A 22960-nucleotide genomic window follows, 5' to 3' on the forward strand; every position below is an offset into this window, starting at 1 on the left:
ACTGAGAGGTGTTTTAAAAACTTTTATTCCATTTTCAGTCTCATGAGAAGGGTGAGACAGTACAGATGTTATAATTCACACCACCACAATCAGAAGCCAGCTATTTCATGATTACAATAAATTACAAGTGTTTCTTGGCCTATCAGCTTTTGGAGAGTGTCACCACTGAGTCAGGGACAGGTAATAAGTGACACAGACTCTAGGTCAGAAGGCTAATAACCACTGTATTAAAAACCCATTCCTTTTTATACTCCAGTTTGCTACAGGTGGACCTGATTGGTCCTTTAATTAAAACATCATCACCATTGGCTAATTAAGAAACCACCCTTTTGGTAAACATCTTATGAGGAAAACAACTCATTACAAAACACCACCTGCAGATTGTTTTAATTCTTTCTCCCCAGCTCCCTCAGAGCAATTCATGGGAAAGCTTCTCTTCTGTTAGAACCCTGCATGCTGAGAATTTTAAACTTCCTGTGCTGAAAGGCACAGACTCACCAGAGAGCACTGCATTTGGCCTGAGGCTGTGGAGAAGGCTCCCAAAATTGATTGATAGCACTGGGATCACGGGTGTGGAGTTGGTTAGAAGTGTGTAATGTAACTGGGTGGAAAACTTAAGAGTTTGGGGTTTAGAATATAGTAATAAATATGAAGCAAGATGGAGGTTTTAGGGCAGAGGCAGGTTGTTCTTCTTCATCTTCTTCTTCCTTCTTCTTCATGGGACTGGGTGGTATTTTGTAATTGGACAGAAGAGTCCACACTGCAGGCTTTGAGGGATCAGTTATTGGGTTAAAAGGGAAAATAATTCAGGTGTCAGTTCTTAATTGGATAGTTTAGTCTTAAAAGACCTTGTAACAAGAGATTGTTGGCCATTTTGTGCCTTCTAATGAAAAGCTGCTGAACTCACAGTAGTGAGACTGTTTCACTGATAAATAATGAACGCCTGAGTCTGAAGATGAACCATCATCACAAGTGCCTTCAATCCAGAGAAACTGATAGAGAGTGTCTTGGTTTGGAAAGCCAGGTGAATGCTAAGGAAGGCAGGAGCCTCCCCTGAAATGGAAAATGTAAACCCCCCCTCCCTCTGAATTGCTGTAAATTTTAGATTAAGGGGCTCTCTGGCAAAAAAAAAAAAAACGGGAGCAGGAATAACAGTTCTTTAATAGGGAAGAAAATAAAAGGATAAAATAAACAATGCAGTGAACCAAAACAGCACTGACAGGGTCAGAGCACAGCCTGACACCCTGTGGGTCAGGGTGGTGGCAGCAGTGCCATTGGAATTGTGGCTGCAGCCCTCCTGGAGTGTCAGGGGTGGTTCTGCTGGAGCAGAGATCCTGGAGAAAGGTGGAGTCTTCCTCTGGAGATCCAGTGGCAGAGGCAGCTGCTGTTCCTCTGGGAATCCAGTGCAGAAGCTGTGCTGGTGTTCCAGAAGCTCCAGATTGTATCCAGGTAGGAATGCTTGGCTCCTCCCTCTGGGGGAGCATCTCCCATGGGGTGCTGTAGCTCTTATCAGCCCTGCAGTGACATTCCATGGCCTGTTATCAGCAGATGTCCCCCTGGAGGGAGGATTGGGTGTGGAAGAGATAAGGAAAACTGCCCACTTGACGAAAGACAACTGCATACGGATGGCAAATAGAATACATCTTGACATCTTGCCTTGCAATCTGGGACAGAGAGGAATGACCAAAATGACAAATGTCCTCCCCACAGGTGACATGAGCCTGAACTCGCTGGTCTCGGAGGCTTTCGTGCAGTTCTTCGTGGAGATCGTGGGGCACTACTCGCTGCACATGAGCGTGACGGAGCAGGGCCAGCGCGTGTTCCAGCGCGAGCCCTTCCGCAAGTCCCACGGCTCACGCACCGTGCGCCACTTCCTGCACTGCTTCATGGAGACCCAGATGTTCGCCGGCTTCATCCAGGACCGCGAGCTCAGCAAGAGCCTGGCCAAAGGTGATGCCTTGTGGAGCCTCACCTGGAACAGAGGCTAGATGTAACCACATATCCTCTGAACAGAGAGAGACAGCTCTCCCCCAGGGTTTGCCTGGGAAGCTGTGAGAAAGCTCGGAGAAAATAACGAGAAACAATTCTCATCTCCACTTGCTGCACCTGGTATTGTGCACGTGTGGAACGTGTCATGGAGATTGGTTTGCCAAAGGGTGGTGTCTTAATTGGACACTGGTGATGGTGTTTGTGCCTTGTGGAGCCTCACCTAGAACAGAGGCTAGATGTAACCACATATCCTCTGAACAGGGAGAGACAGCTCTCCCCCAGGGTTTGTCTGGGAAGCTGTGAGAAAGCTCAGAGAAAGGAATGAGAAACAATTCTTATCTCCACTTGCTGCACCTTTAGTTGTGCACATGTGGAGTGTGTTATGGAGATTGGTTTACCAAAGGGTGATTTCTTAATTGGACACGAGTGATGGTGTTTGGAAGAATTGACCAATTAGGTGAAAGCTGTATCAGACAGTTTGTAAGGGTTATGAGCTTCTTAATCAGTATAGTATAATTTAGTATAGAGGAATAAAGCAATTGATCAGCCTTCTGCAGTCATGGAGTCAATGCTGATTATTACCCGGCTGGGGGCCTGCAGCGACAGCTCGACAGAGCTAAAGAATAAAGTAGGGATTTATTAAAAGGATCTCCTCAATGGATCCAGCTTGGGCAGCACAAGAGCCCAGCCAGGGCTACGACCCAGGTGAACCCAAAATGGTCACAAAATGCACGACTGGTCATGCGTGTAGCAATCTTTAAAATTAGGATATTATAGCATCGGTGCCCACTGGGTAATAATTAGCATTGACTCCCTGATTGCAGAAGGCTGATCAATTGTTTTATTATACTATATTATACTATACTTTACTATTCAGAATAAAAACATCACCCTTCCTAGACAGTCACAACACACATGTGGATCCAATTGGTCAGTGAATCCAAACACCATCACCGGTGTCCAGTTAAGAAGCCACCCTTTGGTAAATAAATCTCCATAACACATTCCACATGGGCACAACTACAGGTGCAGCAAGTGGAGATAGGAATGAGAAACAATTCTTTTCTTTGAGCTTTCTCACAGCTTCCCAGGAAAATTCTGGGGAAAAGCTGTCTCTCTCTGTGCAGAGGAGATGTGATAACCACATTAGAGGGTTTTGGGAAAGTTGTAAAAGGTAGGCCTCAAAGACAGCAGAACTGTGATTAGAGTTCTAACAACAACTAACCTGAGCTAATTGTTTCCATGTCATTACTGAAGCCAGTTGGGGTAAAAACCAACTTGCTAAAATCTTTCTCACAGCATTCTAAAGCATTAAATTACTGTTACGATTCTCAGCATAGTGATGAGCAGATCTTGTTCTGCTCATGGAAGAACACGAGGTATCACACTTTATATGTTTTAGTCCATTTGCCTGTTGGAGCTAATTGTCCAGTTACAGGTCCAGCCCATAATGTCTCATCCTGCTTGTTTTTCTCTCTTCATTCCACGTTGTTTGTGCTCTTGGGCTGAGGTTTGGATCATTTGTCCTTGGTCCCCAGCTAGAGAAGGAATTGTTTTGTCTCCCTGTTCTGTGCAGAGCTCACCATCCCCTCATGTGAAGCCCAGACCCACACACTAAAGCAGCACAGAACTTGAGAAATAGCAAAGCCAAAACCTGAGGCACAGAATCTGTAAAATATAAAAGCTATGACCTGAGGCATCAGTGGCATCACACTCTTGTTTCTTGTTTTGCCATCACCCTGTTGTTTCAAGTCTGCTCCACAGACTCCCTCTCAAAGTGTGATGCCACCTGCCTCTGCTGTTGGGATGATGTCACATGGAATAGCCTTACTCAAACGAATTCAGTTTATAAAGCAAAAAATTTCTGTATCTCCCTCCTTTCTCCTTGATCCTGCAGCTTACACACACTTCATGCAGGGTTTCCTTTTGTGGCCTTGTTAATCATGATGCCACGTGCTAAAAGATGAGAGTAACTAAGAGTAACTAATGCTAAGAGTAACTCATTTGGTGAGTGATTTTTAATTTTTAATTTTTTTTCTACTTAGGCCTTTTTGAGGTCCGTGCCTTGGAGTATTTGGAGCGTATTCCAGAGACGGAACGAACTGGAATGAACAAAATCCTTCGCAGTCTTGGTAAAGGAACACCCTCTTGCTTTTGTTCGTTGTTAATTTTTTTTAAATTAATTGTAGCTATTGAATAATAAATTTTTTACAAAGGAGAGGAAGGCTCCTTCTCTTTCTCCACCTGGGTTCCCTTGTTTACATTTACTGTTTCAGGGGACACTGAACACTGTGTAAGATTTTTCTTTTCTTTTTAAGCTTTTGTATCTTCAGATAAAGTTTGTGGGAGTTGCTGCTCTGAGCACTTGTTCCTTTGCTTTGGTCCTGGCTGAGGACATGCCCAGGGGACAGAAGCTGTGTCTGCTGGCAGAGGTGGCCATGTGTGGCTTTCCTTAACCTCCTCAGCCTGAGTCCTGGAGTGTCTCCAGCTCACAGAATCCCACAATGGTTTGGGTGGGAAGGGACCAGTTCTGCCATGGGCAGGGACACCTCCCACTGTCCCAGGGTGCTCCAAGCCCTGTCCAGCCTGGCCTGGGGCACTGCCAGGGATCCAGGGGCAGCCCCAGCTGCTCTGGGCACCTGTGCCAGGGCCTGCCCACCCTCAACTAAAGCTCCTAATGCTGTTTTTTCTCTGCAGGCAGTAAAATGAAATTCCTCCAGAAGAAGTGACCGGGCGCTGCTGCGGGACAGCGGCGGGAGGGGAACCGCGGACCCCGCCCGGGCCGGACTGAGCTGGGCCCCGGGAGGGCCGGGCCGGGGGCTCCACGTGTGCTGCGGGAACAACCGGCACGAGGAGCGGTGACAGCTCACGGATCCATAACCAGTTCCATGCACTGATAGCAGCTCATGGATTGATAACAGCTCATGGACCAATAACCTGTGCCATGGATCGATAACAGCTCATGGATGGATAACAAGTTCCGTGGACTGATAACAGCTCATGGATCCATAACTGGTTCCGTGGATCAATAACAGCTCATGGATGGATAACGAGTTCCGTGGACTGATAACAGCTCATGGATCCGTAACTGGTTCCATGGATCGATAACAGCTCATGGATCCATAACTGGTTCCATGGACTGATAACAGCTCATGGATCCATAACTGGTTCCGTGGATCAATAATAGCTCATGGATGGATAATGAGTTCCATGGACTGATAACAGCTCATGGATCCGTAACTGGTTCCATGGATCGATAACAGCTCATGGATCCATAACTGGTTCCATGGACTGATAACAGCTCATGGATCCGTAACTGGTTCCGTGGATCAATAACAGCTCATGGATGGATAATGAGTTCCATGGACTGATAACAGCTCATGGATCCATAACTGGTTCTGTGGATCGATAACAGCTCATGGATGGATAACGAGTTCCGTGGACTGATAACAGCTCATGGATCCATAACTGGTTCTGTGGATCAATAACAGCTCATGGATCCAACCTTTCACGTGTCTCCGTTCCTTAGGGGGGCGTGGCCTGGCGGGGAGGGCCGGGCCGGGAGGGGCGGGGCCAGAGCTCGAGTCGCTCCGGGAGCGGCGGGACCGGCGCTGGAGTCAAACCGGGAGGGGCGGGGCCTGGGTTGAGGGGCGGGGTTTGTGCTCTGGGGGCGGGGTTTGTGCTCTGGGGGCGGGGTTTGTGCCCGAGCGGTGCGCGGTCCCGCCGGGCGTGACGTGAGCGCGCACGCGCAGTGCGCGCGGCCGCGGCCAAGATGTCGGGCCCGGGGCTGGTGGCCGGGGACGTTGTGGTGGATGCGCTGCCCTACTTCGACCAGGGCTACGAGGCGCCGGGCGTGCGGGAGGCGGTGCGTACGGGGCCGGGGCGGCGGCGGGGAGGGGCCGGGGCGGCGGGCGGGCTGCCCGCTTGCCTGACGCCCCGTGTGCGTTAGGCCGCGGCGCTGGTGGAGGAGGAGACGCGGCGCTACCGGCCGACCAAGAACTACCTGAGCTACCTGCCCGCGCACGACTACAGCGCCTTCGAGGTGAGCTGAGGCGGCCTGGCAGCTCCAGAGCCCGGCCCGCTGCCTCCTCAAACCCCGACCGGGCGCCCGTAACCACGCTCCGAACCTGGCTGGGGCAGAGCCTGCCTGTCCCCGTCCCGTCCCCGTACCCCCCTCGTGTGCCCACCGCCGTGCCCCTCCCCACCCCGCGCCCCTCCTGTTCTCTCCCCCTGTCCCGGCTGTGCCTCCCCCGTTACCCGTTTGTGTCGTTCCCCGTTCCCAACCCTGTCCCTCACCGCTGCCTTCCCCACAGACCGAGATCATGCGGAACGAGTTCGAGCGCCTGGCGGCCCGGCAGCCCCTGGAGCTGCTCAGTATGAAGAGGTGAGTGGGGCCGGCAGGGCCGTGCCCGGTGCCCCGGGTGAACCGTGCCCGGTGCCCCGGGTGAGCCGTGCCCCAGGTGAGCTGTGCCTAGTGGTCTGGGTGTGCGGTGCCCCGGGTGAGCCGTGCCCCGGGTGAGCTGTGCCCGGTGGTCTGGGTGAGCTGTGCCCTGGGTGAGCCGTGCCCCGGGTGAGCTGTGCCCCAGGTGAGCTGTGCCCCAGGTGAGCTGTGCCTAGTGGTCTGGGTGTGCTGTGCCCCGGGTGAGCCGTGCCCGGTGCCCCAGGTGAGCTGTGCCCCGGGTGAGCTGTGCCCGGTGGTCTGGGTGAGCTGTGCCCCGGGTGAGCTGTGCCCGGTGGTCTGGGTGTGCTGTGCCCCGGGTGAGCCGTGCCCGGTGCCCCAGGTGAGCTGTGCCCCGGGTGAACCGTGCCCAGGGTGAGCTGTGCCCGGTGGTCTGGGTGAGCTGTGCCCCAGGTGAGCTGTGCCTAGTGGTCTGGGTGTGCTGTGCCCCAGGTGAGCCGTGCCCCGGGTGAGCTGTGCCCCAGGTGAGCTGTGCCTAGTGGTCTGGGTGTGCTGTGCCCCGGGTGAGCCGTGCCCAGTGCCCCAGGTGAGCTGTACCCCGGGTGAACCGTGCCCGGTGGTCTGGGTAAGCTGTGCCCAGTGCCCCAGGTGAGCCGTGCCCCTTGCAGGTACGAGCTGCCCGCCCCCTCCTCCGGGCAGAAGAACGACATCACGGCGTGGCAGGAGTGTGTGAACAATTCCATGGCACAGCTGGAGCACCAGGCCGTGCGCATCGAGAACCTGGAGCTCATGTCCCAGCACGGCTGCAACGCCTGGAAGGTGTACAACGAGTAAGCCCCCCGCTGCTCTGCTGGGCACCAAGTTCTGTGTTGAATTTCTGGATTTGTTGGGTGTAAATCCAGTGGGGGTCTTTAGAACGTAGCCTGGAGTAGATGAACCCCTGTAAGAGAAAGAAGAGGCTGATCTCAAAGCTGTCTCTGTGGCCAAGAAACAGCATGTGTTTTAATACATCCCTGTCTTGAACGTCGTGGGTTTTTGTTGATGATAGTGGGTGTTAGTTAAGGCTGGTGATAGCCTGTGGAGGAATAGCTCAGTAGTGGAAATGAAGATGAGTTGCTACAGATCCTGTGCTTAGCCTGGAGCTGTACTAAAGCTGCTGCAAAAGCCAAGAAAAGGTTGTTCCTGTATGGCTGCAGGAAGCACTGGGGCTATTTCAGACAGAGAATGTTAATGTCCACCTCTGAGAAAGGTTGTCTGAGCCTTAGATAAAAGAGTAGGGCAAGGGAATTCCAAACTGAGAGAAGGCAGAGGGTTCCTGAGCTCAGGAGAAGGGAAGCAGGCAAAGGATCTGCTGGCTGGGACAAGGTGCTGCAGGGGCTTGTTGAATCCTTAACTCTGAGGAGTTAAATGTCAGGTGGAATGGGGCTGGTTTACCATTTGTGTGTTTTTAAAGCTTTGCTTGCATTCTGTCATCAGGCACCTGGTTCATATGATAGAACAAGCCCAGAAAGAGCTTCAGAAATTGAGGTGGGTCATTCTTGTTTATATTTTTGTACTGAAATTGGAATCTCTCCCCCCCATGCTGTACAAAGGAAGATGTATGTGCTGGCTGCTGCCACTGTCACAGGGAAAAAGACCCAGTAAAAACAGTAATTAAGGAATGTGACCCTATATTCCCCAGGCAGTTACATTCATCATGCCTGTTCTACTCAAAATTCTGTGTTTGGTTTGTTTGAACCTCTGCTCTGGATTTGTGAATCCTCCCTGAAGTGTAGCAGTGCTTTCATTTCACTCCTGATAATTTATTTATAACGTGCAGTTGTCTCTGTAAGGACATCTTCCCTGATGTTTGGTTTGGCCTTTTGTTTTTATTTATCTCTGGGTTCTCTGTACTGAGATTTGCCCATCTGGATGTTGTCATTACAGTTCTGACTACACAAATATTTTCTGGCAGTACTTCTAGGGATTGAGTGTACTTGGAAATTAGCAGCAGGTACTGCAGATCCCAAGGAAATGAGGAAATAAAAATACATCCTTTTCTCTCCAGGAAAAATATTCAAGACCTGAACTGGCAGAGGAAGAACATGCAGCTCACAGCTGGGGCTAAGCTGAGAGAGATGGAATCCACGTGAGTATTGACATTTCTCTCTTAACCCTTCCACAGCTTTCTCCATTGCTTGAAATTAATTTGAAATTCTTCTCTTTGAAATGCAGCGATCCTTTGGTGCTGTTGTAGGATACTGGTCCTTTGCAGGAGGTGTTTTTAAGTATTTGTAGTTTGGTTCCATGTTATATTTACTGAGGTTGAGTGAATCAACAGGTGGGAAGAGGGTATATTTATTAGCTGCTTCAAATTTCCTAAATTGTCTTAAACTCTTCTTTATCTCGATATTGGCTGTTGGTGGATGAGTCTAGTCATTAATTTTTTTGTGTTTTCAGGTTTAACAGGGTTAAAAATTACTCTTTGTCACTTTGGTTGTTCCAATGACCATTGATGTCAACTGAGAATTATCATGTGTTAAGAAATACGCTGCTTTATTTAGTGTTTCTACTTGCTTTGCAGCAATGGTTGTCTTTGAGTTTTAACCAGAGGACTGTTATGTAACACCTAAAGGCTCTTTTTCTTTCTTTTCCCTTCCAGGTGGGTCTCTCTTGTCAGTAAAAATTATGAGATTGAGCGAACTATTGTGCAGCTGGAAAATGAAATTTCACAAATCAAGCAGCAGCATGGGGAGGCAAACAAGGAGAATATCCAGCAAGACTTTCAGTGAATTAATCCTGACTTGACTTAGTGCTGCATGTGTTAAAAACTACAAACCAGCCACTTTGGAGATGCTGTGTCTGTAGACGCTTGTAATTGCAGTTGTGTGAGGTGGTAAAAGGGTGTTTCCATCCTTTCCTTTCCTTGTTTTAAATTCTAGGAGGAGGTGGGGTGGACTCTAAACGTCCTGTTTAAATGTATCACAGGCACCATTAAACGTACTGTGAATTGTTTGACTTTTTATACACTTAAAGCAGGAGCTCTTACACTTAAAGCAGGAGCTTGTGTTGTTGTGTTTTCCCCTTCCTTTAATAAATCCTGTTTTGCTATTTCTCTGGTTTCTGCTTCATGTCCAAAGCCTGGCAGCTGTGGAGAGGAGATGGCTGGGCCAGGTGGACCCCGAGAATCCCCTGCAGGGGACGTGGGGGGAAACTGGAATTTGGGGTGGGGAAGTCTCTCTGCAGCACTGGGGCTGTGCAGTGCCCACAGAGGGGACTCCAGTGCCACTGTCACTGCAGCGGGCCCCAGCTGGGTGACAATTAGCATGATTCAAAGATGGCTGATCAATCTCTTTATCATGTCATTATTAAGAAACCCATTCCTTTTATAGACAGATAACATACAAATATAATACACAAATATCATATATTTATGATACAGGTTGACCTAATTAGTCCTCCAGTCCATTGGCTAATTAGGGAAAAAACCCTTTGGTAAACAAATCTCACATGTTCACAGTACCAGGGGCAGTAAGTGAAGATAAGAATTGTTTCTCATTCTTTTCTCTGATCTTCTCACAGCCTTCCCCAGAAAGGCCTGGGAAAGTTTTGTGTTGCTTTCTATGGCCAGAGAGCTGCTGCCTCCTGCCCTGTTCCTCATCCCAGGGCATAATTCCTGATCCTCCTGCTCCCAGGCGCCTGTTCCCTGTCCCCGTGCTCTGACTCCTGTCCCCATGCACTGCTCAGTGTCCCAGAGCCCTTTTCCCTGTGCCAGTGTGCCATTCCCCATCCCGCTGCTCTGTTCACCATCCCAGTGGGATATTCCCAATCCAGGTCTGCTATTTCCTGTTCCTGGTGCCCTGCTCTCCATCCTGGTCCATTATCCCCCATCCCGGTGCCCTATTCCCCTTTCCCATGGGTATTCCCCATCCCAGCTCCGCTATTTCCCGTTCCTGGTGCCCCGTTCTCCATGATGCTCCATCATCCTCATCCCAGTGCATTATTCTCCATCCCGGTGCCCTATTCCCCTTCCCCATGGGTGTTCCCCATCCCAGTGCTTTGTTCCCTATCCCAATGGGTTTTTCCCTATTCTGGTGCCCCGTTCCCCCACCTGGGAGCATTATTCCCAGTCCCGATGGGTTATTCCCCTTCCCGGGGCGTTATTCCCCACCCCAATGGGCATTCCCCATGCCGATGGATATTCCCCGTCCCGGTGGGTGATTTCCCATCCTAATGGGTAATTCCCCATGCCGATGGGTATTCCCCGTTATTCCCCGTCCCGGTGGGTTATTCCCCTCCCCCGTGGGTTATTTCCCACCCTGTGTGTGTCATTTCCCGTCCAGAAGGGTTATTCCCCACCCTGGTGCGGTATTCCCCCTCCCGATGGGGTATTCCCCAGCCCGGTGCGTTATTCCCCAGCCCGGTGCGCTGTTCCCGGTGCGGTATTCCCCCTCCCGATGGGGTATTCCCCAGCCCAGTGCGTTATTCCCAGCCCCATGTGCTATTTCCGATGCATTATTCTCTATTCCCGGTGCGTTATTCCCTGTTCCCGGTGCTCCGATCCCTATTCCCGGTGCGTTATTCCCTGTTCCCGGTGCTCCGATCCCTATTCCCGGTGCGTTATTCCCTGTTCCTGGTGCTCCGATCCCTATTCCCGGTGCGTTATTCCCTGTTCCCGGTGCGTTATTCCCCAGCCCGGTGATCCGTTCCCGGGGGCGTGGCCACGCCCCTGCCGCCACCACCGCCCAATAGGCTCTCACCCCTGGACCCAGAGCCCCGCCTCCCCGTGACGTCACGACCCGGCCTCCCTGCCGCGCCGTTGCCGCGGGAGCGCGCGCGCGTGCGCGGCGCCGGTCCCGCCCGGTCCCGCCCGGTGACGCGGTGACGCGGAGCGTGCGCGGAGCGGGGTCGGGTTCAAAGGAGGAAACATGGCGGAAAACAAAGGAGGCGGCGGCGGCGGGGACGCGGCCGCCGAGGCCGCGCCGGGCGGCGGCGGCTGTCTGGAGCCTCCCGCCGGCTCGCCGTCCGCCGCCGCGCCCCCTGAGGAGCGCGAGAGCCCCGGGGCGGCGGCGGCGGAGCGCGGCGGCGGCGAGGCCGAGGCCGAGGCGGCGGCGGGGCCCGGTGCGGCGGCGGGGCCTGGCCCCAGCCCGGTGCCGCCGCTGACGCCCGCGGCGCCGGGGCCGTTCTCGCTGCTGGACACGTGCGCGGTGTGCGCGCAGAGCCTGCAGAGCCGGCGGGAGGCCGAGCCCAAGCTGCTGCCCTGCCTGCACTCCTTCTGCCGCCGCTGCCTGCCCGAGCCCGAGCGCCAGCTCACCGTGCCCGTGCCCGGCGGCGCCAACGGCGACGTGCAGCAAGGTGAGCGCGGGGCTCCTCCGGGACATCCCGCCGGCAGCCGCCCGCCCGAACCGCGGCGCGGGGCTCCCCGGGCCGGCCCGGGCCCGCGGGGGCTGCGGGAGGGCAGCGGCGGCGGGGCTCGGCAGCGCGGATCCCGCCCGGGGCTCTCGTCCCGGCAGGGAGGGACGCGGACCTGTTGGAGCGGGCAGAGTTGGTCGGAGGGGTGGAGCAGCTCTGCTGCGAGGGAAGGCTGAAGGGATTGGGATCGTTCTGGGGAAGAGAAGCTCCAGAGGGACCCTAAAGCCCCGTCCGGTGCCTAAAGGGAGTCTGTGATAAAAATAAGGGCAGAGTTTTTAGCGGCACCTGTTGCGGTAGGAGTGGGGATAATGGTTTTAAACTGGAGCAGGGTCGGTTTAGATTAAGTGTAAGAAAGAAATGTTTACCGTGAGGGTGTTAAAACATCGGAACAAATTGCTCAGGGAGGTGGTGGAAATATTCGGTGTCAGGCTGGACCAGGCTCCGAGCAGCCTGCTCGAATCTAAGGTGTCCCTGCTCGTGACACGGGGGTTGGACTAATGACCTTTAAAGGCCCTTTCCAACCCCAAATACTCTGTCATTCTCTCCTCCTGCGTGTTTTGTGTTGGCTCTCAGCGGTGTCACGGCGGAGGCGAGTCAGGAGGGGGGTGGGCAGCTGCTGGGTTTACAGCGCTGGGGTGAAACGTGTGTGGTTAAACTGAGATCCCCTCTTGTTGCGGTGTTACCTGCCCAGGTGGGAACGCTGTGTGCACTGCCCCTGCTTTGCTGTGCGCTGAGATAAAACCTTGCCGTGCTGCTTGTCACCTCTGCCTCTACAGAACTTGTAGCAGGGAACAGGAGGGCACTGCTCCTTCCGCCTGCTCTTAGCAGAGCCACAGCTTGGGTTTGATTTTTCTTTTCTAAGGTATGTTCAGGTGGAATTGAAAAGCTTCTGGAGCTTTAGATGGGGTGACTCACGGGCTGTGGTGTACAGAGCAAAGTAGGGCCCTGGTAAGTGGTTTTGCAGGTCCTAAATGGGCTCTGTGGTCAGGGAGACCTTGTTTGGTGACATCTTTGCACTCAAACCCTTCCTGTGCTCCCCAGTGAAGGAATTGACCTGGGGTGGTAGAGATTTTTTTCATCCAGACTGTTCAGAAGTCCATCTAGGATGTGATCTTAGGAAGTTGATTTGTGTTAAAAAGATGATGTATTAAATATAGTTTGCTAGTGCACTCAGTACAGCACTCTGATGGGTTTGTGATCCATGTTTTTAAATTCCAGATTCTACTTTTTGTGTTATATCATAGAGTGACAGAGTGATTTGGTTTGGAGGGGACTTCAGAGCCCATCCAGTGCCAGCCCTGCCATGGCAGGGACACTTTCCACTCTTCCAGGCTGCTCCAAACCCCATCCAGCCTGGCCTTGGGCACTGCCAGGGATCCAGGGGCAGCCCCAGCTGCTCTGGGCACCTGTGCCAGGGCCTGCCCACCCTGCCAGGGCAGTGATATGCCAGTGGCATACGCAGAGCTTGGGAAGCAGGGTTTCTTTTATTAGCAATTAGCAGGATTATCTTGAGTCCTGCTGTGTGTGTGTGAGGTGTGGGAACCACGGGGTGCAAACTGGAATATCACTTCTTGTTGTACACCTTTTAGGGATGCTTGTTGGTGTGCTTTGGAGTAGAAAGAGTTTGTGTTTGGACTGCTGCAGTAAAAAGTTTTAGGTGATGTGAGCAAGGTTCAGGAGCATCTTTCATGTGAGGATAGACTGCAGGGCTGGGCCTGGTGAGTCTGGAGAAGGGAAGACTGAGAGGGGATCCCATCAATCTGTAGGAATATTTCCAGGCTGGGTCAGAGGATGGTGTCAGGCTCTTTTCAGTGGTGCCCAGGGCAGGCCACGAAGCAATGGCCATAAATTATAACACAGGGAGTTCCACCTGAAGGAGAAAGAAATTCTTTCTGTGGAGGGTGGCAGAGCTTTGGAGCAGCTGCCCAGGGAAGGGGTGGAGTTTCCCTTTCTGGACACATTCCAAACCCACCTGGACACATTCCTGCGTCACCTGCTCCAGGTGACTGGGTGATCTGCAGAGGTGCCTTCCAGCAGAGGTGCTGTTGTGGGATTGTGGGAGTGTCCTGTAGGGCTGTGGATCCAGCTGTGCATCCAGCTGTGGTGGCGCCTCAGCCTGCACGAGCTCAGGAACTGGCAGCTATATTCTGATGTCTCTCGTTCCCTGGGTATTTAGGTTTAATCCCTGTTCCCTTAGGAAAGTAGGAAATGCTCTCGGGCCAAAATTTGACTGGAGTCAAATATTTCCAATTTTTAGAGGGAATCTCCTCACGGACTTTTAATGAGAAATTTGTTTGGTTTATATTTGGTATTTTCCAGTTGGGATTAAAAACACACCCTGAAATGTGGTAGGATTGGCTCATTCTCAGCTGAGGATGGGCCATGGACCAGCAGAGGCATTTTTGTGGGCAGCTCTCTGCACCTTGAGAGTGCAATCAGTTGAGTGGCACAGGAGATGGTTACCAGTAAATCAGAGAGAAAATGGACATTCTGAGCCTGCTGAGAGGCACCACAGTGCTTAGTCACACAGGTTCCTTCCCTCTTTGGTAGTCACAACGTGTGAAGTGTTACTTCCACTTCTGCTGACTCTCAAGTCTCCTTCGTGACGAGCAGGTGCTTTTTCATGAAGGAAGAATTAAAGAGAAGTGGTACCTGTAGCTGTACCTGAGGCAGGTTACGCTTTGCTGCAGGCTCTCACTGCTGGATTGTGCCCCTGCTGTCTTTCTGCACCTCTTTACAGAAACCAGAAAAGTACAAGTGATATTTTCCTGGTTCCTTTCTTAATTAGTTGGAGAGTTGGCTCAGTGAGAGCTGTCAGGACTTAAAACAGTAGCTATGTGTATTTATTGGGTAAAAACTGTGGAAATGGAGTGTGAGGTTGGTGCCCCAGAGCAGTTCTCTGAGTGACAGCACCTCCTCTGCCCTCCTGGAGAGAGTGGTGTTGGGTCTGGATCAGCATCTCTGCTCCTGCCAGGCTCCCACTCCCTTCAGAGCCACTGCTAAAGAAGGCAGAAGAATCATCTCAGCTCCTAAAAGTTGGAGTAACCCCTGACTGAAGCTTAAAAGAATTACCCGAAGTTGTGATTTGCTGTATTAAAAACAAGTTCTTGCTGGGTCATACCTGTTTTGCTGGTGAAAAAGGTTTATTTTGCTGTTGATTACACATATGTAGGGAAAAACCAGAAGATTCTTATTTCATATATTTAAAACATATACATTTGTTCAACATGAAAAGTAGCATCTCATATTCAGTTTAATTTCTTAATTGGTTATGGGAATGTGCATTATTTGGTGGATGGATGATTTTGTAGTGGTGTTTCAGCTGTCCAACTGGACTCCTCCTTTCAGGTGGAGCAGCTTACAAGGAAATGCCTGCATTTGTATCACAGTATTCTGAAAAAAAAAACCAAAACTGACTTCTGAGTTAGAGATTGCAGACTGTAACAGATACTGTAAAACAACTTTTCCTGCACCCGCTGCTGCTCCTGCTCCTGGAGGTGAGGTTGTTTTGTGGTTTCACTGCCTGGATGAGATATTTACAATCTCTCCAAAGAAGATTATCTCAGTAGAGAGAGCGTGGGGCTCTCCCAGCTCCTTGGGAATGTCACAATTCTGATTATGCTGAAAAACCAAATGGGCTGAGAAACCTCCGCAGTTGGTTGTGTGTGTAAACTGAGGAACAGCACATTTACTGTGCAGAGCTGTGATGTGTGGTACCAGGGATTGGTTTGATATGCTGAATCCAGCTCCTGTACCCACTCTTGCTGTGTTGTATTAATCACACATGATTTTTTTTTCTTTTTCAATTTGCTGTGAAAGGAGGACATGAAAGGTCTGATGTAAGGGACATGCCACATCCTCATACACACTGAGTTTGGTGGTAGTTATTGTATTTTCAGTCTAGAAGAATGAAAACTCCCGCATCAAATAAGGCTGTTTAAGCTGTGTAAATGCAGCATCTTAAGTTTTATTAAACTGGATGTGAGTAGACATCACCTGAACTCTTTTGATTCTTTACTTTTCTCCTGTGTTCATAAGTGAGGCTCAAGAATATATGCTGGAGCCCAGCATGAGTCCTGGAGAATGTTCAGTTCATATTCTGGACTTACTAAAAATCTTGCTGTGAAACTTTAATTTCAGTCTAAATTAATAGGGTATTGTAAAATATTTCCATCAGAGAACATTAAGGCGTGTGTTATTTTTATAAGAATTAATATCTGTGGCAGCTGTAATTTTTTTTAATTATTAAATATAATGTATTATGAGTTCAGTGTGTGATAATTGCAATATAGTCAAGGATTGTTCAAATAACAAAAAGCTGAGTTAGGAGTGGACCTTGAAAGCAGGTAATTTTTTAAAATGTATTTTTATTCTGACAGATTTCAATCTGATTGTATCACTCCCTTGACCTGTGAGGGTTTGTTTCAAGGTCTAATCACTGAAATTAGAGCAGGGTTTTGATGTATGGCTGTGCAGAAACATGCTTGGACCCTTGCAGCACTGAGAGAAGTAAATATTATGCACATGGAGTAACTGCTATTGGAGTTGTCACCCAATCAATGGGACCTGGCAGAGATTGATTCCTGGGAGGGCTGATTCCCTGCCAAGCCCCAGCCCAGAAGGGAAGCTGGAGTTACTGGATTGCATAAGTGCTTGCAAATATTTCCTGAACTGGGAAGTTTCGTTGTCATTTTGATGCCTTGAGTCTGAGCTGGAGCAGAGGCTGGACAGAGCTAAAGAATAAAGCAGGGATTTATTGAAAGCCCTCAATGGATCCACCTTGGGCAGCACCAGAGCCCAGCCAGGGCCACACCCAAGATGAACCAGAATGGTCCCAAAATGCACAACCGGTCCCAGGCTCTCTCACTTTGATCAGTTCTGCTCCATTTGCATCTTGCAGTTCATTGTCCCATTCCAGCTCCAGCCCATGCAGTCCCATCCTTGTTTTTCTCTCTTCATTCCACGCTGTTTGTGCTCTTGGGCTGAGCTTTGGATCATTTGTCCTTGGTCCCCAGCTGGAGCAGGAATTGTTTTGTCTCCCTGCTCTGTGCAGAGCTCACCATCCCCTCATGTGAAGCCCAAACCCACACACTAAAGCAGCACAGAATGTGAAAAATAGAAAAGCCAAAACCTGAGGCATCATTTGCCACAGTGTAAACATCTGAGAGGACCTGAGTTATCTTCCAGTCACTCAGTACTTCTGTAGGGGGGATCAGTGTGGTGCTGCCCCCATCCCAAGGCTGTGTGTGCAACCAGATGTCTCAAATGGTGCTGCTTGCTCAACAGAAATTGGGTTTTTGGGGGTTGATTGTCAGGGGATGATGCGATAGTTTCAGGTTTGTGCTCATTGCTGTCTGCCATGGATCAGCAGAATTTGAAGCCATTCTTGGGCACAAAGGTGGTTGGAGTGGGGCATCACGTGGGGTGGCAGGGCCAGGTGTGCCCAGCCCCACCCTGCCCAGAGCCGGTCTGGTGAGAGCAGTGACAGGAGGTTCCTCCAGCCTGCTCCAGGTGTGCTGGGGTGAGCTGGACCATCCTCCTTGGTCCCTGGGCAGCAGAAATCCCTTTGTTCCAGCTGGCACTGTCCTGGGGGAATCAGAAAACAGAAACTTCCACAGACACTGAAGGAGTTTGATCTGCAGCCTTGGAAGAAGCTTGGATTGATGTAAGAATACAATACATAGACGTTTAGCAGAAGAATCATAAACTTATGTTTCTATAGCTGTAAATAAGAATGTGCCTTCAGTAAATGAAAACCTGTGCTGATAAGATGGTGAAGGGTTATAATGTAGGGGTGTGGTTGTATAGAATGAGCTGAGAGTTTGGGAGTTAAAATAGAAGCATCTGTGTGCAAGTGAGACAGAAGCCAAAAGTATCCTCAGTGAGTCAGTAGTAAGAAAAGGTGATAGGTTAGAAAAGCAAAATAAACCCTGTAACAGCTGTCCATTGGGTTAGAAAGTTCTGTATTGGGTTATAACAAAGAAAATTGTGATTACTCTTGAGTTAGGGCTGACTGCTTGCTCCTCTAAAATCTCACAGGCTTTGAGACTGATGTTTATCTGAGCAATAAATGATTTTAGCTTGACCATGGTCCCATCCCTTCATTTTAGCAGTGACAATGATACTGTCCATCCCGTGCATCCTGGGCTCTACCCTGTCCCACAGGCAGTGGTCAGTTCTCTCCTCACCCCTGTGCTCCAGCCCTGAGCCCTTGGCTCACCACCCCTGGCTTTGCCCCAGTTTGGGAGTCTGTCCTGTACTGGGAGCCCTGTCCTGGCCCAGTGTGGTCCCATACTGGGAGCCCTGTCCTGGCCCAGTGTGGTCCCATACTGGGAGCCCTGTCCTGGCCCAGTGTGGTCTCCTGGAGTGCTGGGCAGGAGGAGGCATCATTGTCACCATTTAAAGTGAAGGGATGGGACTATTTTCAAGCTAAAACAATTCACTGCTCAGATAAACATCACTCTCAGAGGCTGTGGGATTTCAGAGGAGCAAGCAGTCGGCCATAGCTCAAGAGCAGTCACAAGACTTTTTGTTATAAGGTAATACAGAACTTTCTAACCCAATGGACAGTTGCTACAGGGTTTTTGCTTTTCTGACCTATCACAAGTACTTAATTCTGCTGCACTGAGGATATTTTGTCCAATGGCTTCTGTCTGACTTGCACACAGATGCTTCTGTTGTAGCTTTTAAACTCTCAGCTTATTCTACACCACCCCACCCCTACACTATAACCCTTCACCATCTTATCACCACAGTCTCTCACTTACTGAAGGCACATTCTTACTTACAGCTATAGAAACATAAGTTTATGATTTTTCTGCTTAATATCTGTGTGTTGTATTCTTACATCAATCCAAGCTTCTTCCAAGGCTGCAGGTCAAACCCTTCAGTGTCTGTGGAAGTTTATGGTTTTTTGAGTCCCACAAGGATGGATGGCTGTCCTTGTCCTGCTGGTGCAGCCTGGGACAAGGTGCTGTCTTGTGAAGGATCTGCTCTTGGCTCCTGTTCAACTTCTTGTCCACAGCACACTTCAAACATTTTATTTTAGGGTATTGAGGTCAAACTTACTTATTTATCCTCTTTTTTTTTTAAATATAATTTCAGTCCTCCAAATGTTATGAAGCATCTAAAAAATTGACAAAGATTTTTGTGCTACACATCAGAGCTGGGTCTTCTAGAAATAGGAATTCTAGTCTGTAAGTAGAGATGTTTAGGAACACAAGTGTTTGGGGTCAGTGTTTGAATAAACTTTGAATTTATAATTTTGAGCTGCTGGAAAGACTCCCTACGATGTCCCAGTGATGGAGAGGATCCACTGGGTGCTGCTGAGGTGCAAAGGGATTTTTGGATCTTGTACATCTTGTGCCTGATCTGCCCTCCCTTGTTCATCCACGCCATCCTCATTCAGATCAGTAACTCTCGTAATTATTCCATGATTGCTTTTTGTTCTCTGTGAGATGTCAGTGGGGTTGGGTTGGGCTGTGGTGTGTTCATATTAAGTTGATGGAAGTCAGCTTGGATTTGAAGCCAGCAAGTGAATGTGGAGCCCTCAGTGTGGTGCTTCTTACAAAAGTTCCTTACTTTGCTTTGGCTGCTGTGGTGGCTTTAGGCAGTAGCTGAGTTTCCGTGGCTCCTTGTGTGTTCCTCTTTCTTTCACCCCACCTCCCCCTTCTCTCACTGGCTGGAGGCTTCTGCAGTGTTTGTAAACAAAAACTAAAAACCAGATCAAGAGGATGGCTGCAGGTGGGCTTGGGGAGGGAACAGCTTAATTCTTACTGGCTCAGGAAGCCTTGTTGCTGCAGAGCTGGTCTCAAACATCTGAGGGGATTCCAGAAGGAAATGCCCAGAAGGGTGGGTAGGGAGAAAAAAAGATTCAGAAAATTCCAGGGTCTTTTTCTGGTGCTAAATCAATGGGTATGAGTTGAACACACACTGATTCCTGAATATCAAGCTGGAGTGGGGACAGTAGGCAAAGAGTTGACATTAGTGTCTCTGTTTTGATTCTACAAGACTGGAAATACAGAGAAATCAACCTTTTTCCCCTCCTCCACTGTAGCTATCAAGAATCCTTGAAATCTGGCAGTATTTTAGTATCATTGGTATTGATGTCAGCCTGGAGAAGGCAATTCTGAACAGGTTTTTAATACTTGTCTTATTGAAACTAATTCAAGATGAAACTGTTGAAAAAATTACTTCTTTTGAGATGCATTCAGAGGAACACAGTTACCTTTGGGAAGTGTTAAACTTAAATATATAAAAGGTTTTCACAGAATTCTGAGTTACAATTAAGAAAAATACTTGTGTTGCAGCTTTAGGTGTGAGTTGGGAGTGGTAGATTAAAAGCAGCTTCCAAGTGAAATCAGAAGGTTTTTGCAGTGCTCCATAGTGATTTGCTGCTGGATTATGAGGCAGGGTTTTCAGCACCCTTTGTGCTTTTAGGAAAGCAAAATCAACTTTCCTCCTGAGTTTACTTCAGTTGGGTGCTTTCTGACATGCTTTGATGTCTGTGGTTTGGCTCAGGGTGCTTTATCTCCACCATAAGCAGTTAAAAGGATTACAGAGATGCTGCTCTCATTAGTGTTCTTAAAGTCTTGGACAAATCAGGAGATCTAATTTGCAGTGTAAGGAGATGTGCCTGCAGTTGTGTAACTGACAGTGAGATCTGTGTGCTGCCATCTCCCTGCTGGGACAGAACCTTCTGGGCTCTTCCTGGGCTCCTTTGGGGAGAAGGGCAGGTCCTGGAGCCTCCAGGAAGGTTCTTGTTGTGTCCTTGGTTTCACCCTTGCTCCTGCCTTGCAGTGCCCTGGGCTCGCACTGGGGCAGGAGCAGCCCTTCCCAGGACAGGGAGCATTCCTGCCATGTGCCAGAGTTCCCATTTGAGTGGTGTGAGCTCTGCTCCAGCTCCCAGCAGTGTGCTGGGGGAGCTGCTCCCAGGACAGGGAGCATTCCTGCCATGTGCCAGAGTTCCCATTTGAGTGGTGTGAGCTCTGCTCCAGCTCCCAGGACAGGGAGCATTCCTGCCATGTGCCAGAATTCCCATTTAAATGGTGTGAGCTCTGCTCCAGCTCCCAGCAGTGTGCTGGGGGAGCTGCTCCCAGGACAGGGAGCATTCCTGCCGTGTGCCAGAATTCCCGTTTAATTGGTGTGAGCTCTGCTCCAGCTCCCAAGACAGGGAGCATTCCTGCCATGTGCCAGAATTCCCATTTAAGTGGTGTGAGCTCTGCTCCAGCTCCCAGGACAGGGAGCATTCCTGCCATGTGCCAGAATTCCCATTTGAGTGGTGTGAGCTCTGCTCCAGCTCCCAGGACAGGGAGCATTCCTGCCATGTGCCAGAATTCCCGTTTAAATGGTGTGAGCTCTGCTCCAGCTCCTGGCAATGTGCTGGGGGAGCTGCTCCCAGGACAGGGAGCATTCCTGCCATGTGCCAGAATTCCCATTTAAGTGGTGTGAGCTCTGCTCCAGCTCCCGGCAATGTGCTGGGGGAGCTGCTCCCAGGACAGGGAGCATTATTCCTGCCATGTGCCAGAATTCCCATTTAATTGGTGTGAGCTCTGCTCCAGCTCCCAGCAATGTGCTGGGGGAGCTGCTCGCAGGGCCAGGTTCCTGTAGCTCCTACAGATCCATCCCTGAGCACGTTCCTGGGTTTCTGTCAGTGCTTTGTGCTGCTCCTCAGCTCCTGAAAGGCTCTGGCTGCCTCAGGGAGTCTGCTCTTTCCTCCCTGAATCCCAGGTCCTGGCAGGGAGGGATGGCTCAGGTAAGGAGATGAAACCCATTTCCCTTTGAGCAGGGCTGGCATTGCCAGGCAGGCTTTTCCTGCCTGCCCCACTGGAGACTGGCAATCCAAATTTCCAGATTGGAAAACTAGAAATAAAAAAAAAAAATCCCAAAACTGGATTAGAAACTCTTCCTGCTTCTCCCTTCAGGCAGGGTGAAAGGAAAAACCAAGCTCCATTTGGGCCGAGTGCTGTGTGTGGCAGCAGATGGGGCACAGGGAATGTGTGTGATTGGAAATATTTCTGCTGTTCTGCAGAAGTGTGGGACCAAAAGCAGGATCTGATCTGAGCTGCACCATTAGTTGGGAATGGGACATAAGGGAAGGGGAAATGTGGTGCAGAGAGTTGTGGAAGAGGGGTCATGAGTATTTTTGCTCATGGTTGTTACAGGTCTGACACACTTGAGGTGTGGGATAGAAACAAGTGGAAAAATGAGCAATATTGCTCCTATAAAGTACAGCTAAAGAAGTCTGAAAGCCCACTCCTGTTACCTGCAGCTCCTGTGAAATAGTTCATAAATTCCTGTGGCCTTTTAGGTCCAAAGCATGATTCTCCCTGGATTTCTTCACGCGAGTGCTGATATCCACAGCAGCACCTGGGGGTGCCTGGTGAAGTCTGTAGGGCCCTGAATTGTTCTTTTTTCGGGACCTGAAGCAGAACTGTGTTGCTGTAGTTAATGCTGAGGGCAGGGTTTTGGTGACACGTTCTGTAAGGCACAAAGGAACTGCTGCACAAAGTGTTTCAGCCCCTGTGCAGGGTTTCACGTGGTGTGGTCAGAACTTCCTGAAAGAAACTTCCCTTTTCTCAGCTCTTTGCTTCAGTGCTGCTCTTGACCTCTGCAGCAACAATTTACAGCTCAAAAATCATACGAAGCCATCTCTGAGGACATTGGGAATCTTGATGGTAATAATTAGGCTTGAGGGAGATCATAAACCTTCAGAGTTTGTGTGAATGTGCCTTATTCTAATTCAGCTGTGATTGGAAAAATAAAATTGATCTTTAAACAGTAGTTTTTACTGTGTGCTAATGCTTTTGGAAAGCAGAGTTACAGCGGCAATGTTTGTACCAAGACTAATGTGTTTGATTTGTTTAAAGCAGAAAAAACAGCATAGTAAGTTCTGCTGGAGTATAAACAGGATGATACTTCTGTATTTACTTTTATTTTCTTATATAAGATTTTTTAAAAATTGAAACTGACAGTGAAAACTTGTTTTTTCACAGAGGTTATGTAAACATTTGAATCTTACTTTGTCCTAAAATACATTCTTTTTTGCAATAAACTTTGTTAGCTCACAAATTATCTCAAGTTTTGACAGCTAAGAATCTTTTTTTCTATGTAAATGCTGTTTCAGTGTGATTTTCTCTACTTTCCCCTGCTGCCTTACAAAATTAGCCACATCTGTATCTT

At 49.7% G+C, this 22960-nt stretch overlaps 3 protein-coding genes across 4 annotated transcripts in view; all 3 read left to right on the plus strand.

The window, feature by feature from the left end:
- Positions 1-5493, plus strand: part of DENND2C (DENN domain containing 2C) — a 29354-nt gene extending 23861 nt beyond the window's left edge. Inside the window, 3 exon segments of the mRNA XM_038162438.1 lie at positions 1711-1950; positions 4035-4121; positions 4687-5493. Of these exon segments, the coding sequence (XP_038018366.1) occupies positions 1711-1950; positions 4035-4121; positions 4687-4718 (359 nt within the window). The 3' untranslated portion in view covers positions 4719-5493.
- A 200-nt stretch (positions 5494-5693) lies between these two features.
- On the plus strand, positions 5694-9478 carry BCAS2 (BCAS2 pre-mRNA processing factor). Its single transcript, XM_038162385.1, has 7 exons — positions 5694-5854; positions 5939-6031; positions 6303-6373; positions 7057-7218; positions 7865-7915; positions 8436-8516; positions 9030-9478. Exons 1-7 carry the CDS (start codon positions 5762-5764, stop codon positions 9157-9159), a joined length of 681 nt encoding a protein of 226 aa, XP_038018313.1. The 5' UTR covers positions 5694-5761; the 3' UTR covers positions 9160-9478.
- Positions 9479-11282: 1804 nt separating this feature from the next.
- The window catches only part of TRIM33 (tripartite motif containing 33), a 40376-nt gene continuing 28698 nt past the window's right edge, over positions 11283-22960 (plus strand). For both annotated transcript variants that reach the window (XM_038162393.1, XM_038162394.1), the window contains exon 1: positions 11283-11722. In XM_038162393.1, coding sequence (XP_038018321.1) covers positions 11296-11722 — 427 coding nt within the window. In that variant the 5' untranslated portion in view covers positions 11283-11295. The remainder of the gene's footprint in view (positions 11723-22960) is intronic.

This window comes from Motacilla alba, chromosome 26 (assembly GCF_015832195.1).
Source record: "Motacilla alba alba isolate MOTALB_02 chromosome 26, Motacilla_alba_V1.0_pri, whole genome shotgun sequence".
Lineage (NCBI taxonomy): Eukaryota > Metazoa > Chordata > Aves > Passeriformes > Motacillidae > Motacilla > Motacilla alba.

Excerpts from the sequence above, each read along its gene's own strand:
- BCAS2 (XM_038162385.1), top strand. The coding sequence starts at position 5,762 with ATGTCGGGCCCGGGGCTGGTGGCCGGGGACGTTGTGGTGGATGCGCTG. Across the intron at positions 5,855-5,938 it reads CGCCGGGCGTGCGGGAGGCG|GCCGCGGCGCTGGTGGAGGA; the intron begins GTGCGTACGGGG and ends CGTGTGCGTTAG. Across the intron at positions 6,374-7,056 it reads GAGCTGCTCAGTATGAAGAG|GTACGAGCTGCCCGCCCCCT; the intron begins GTGAGTGGGGCC and ends TGCCCCTTGCAG.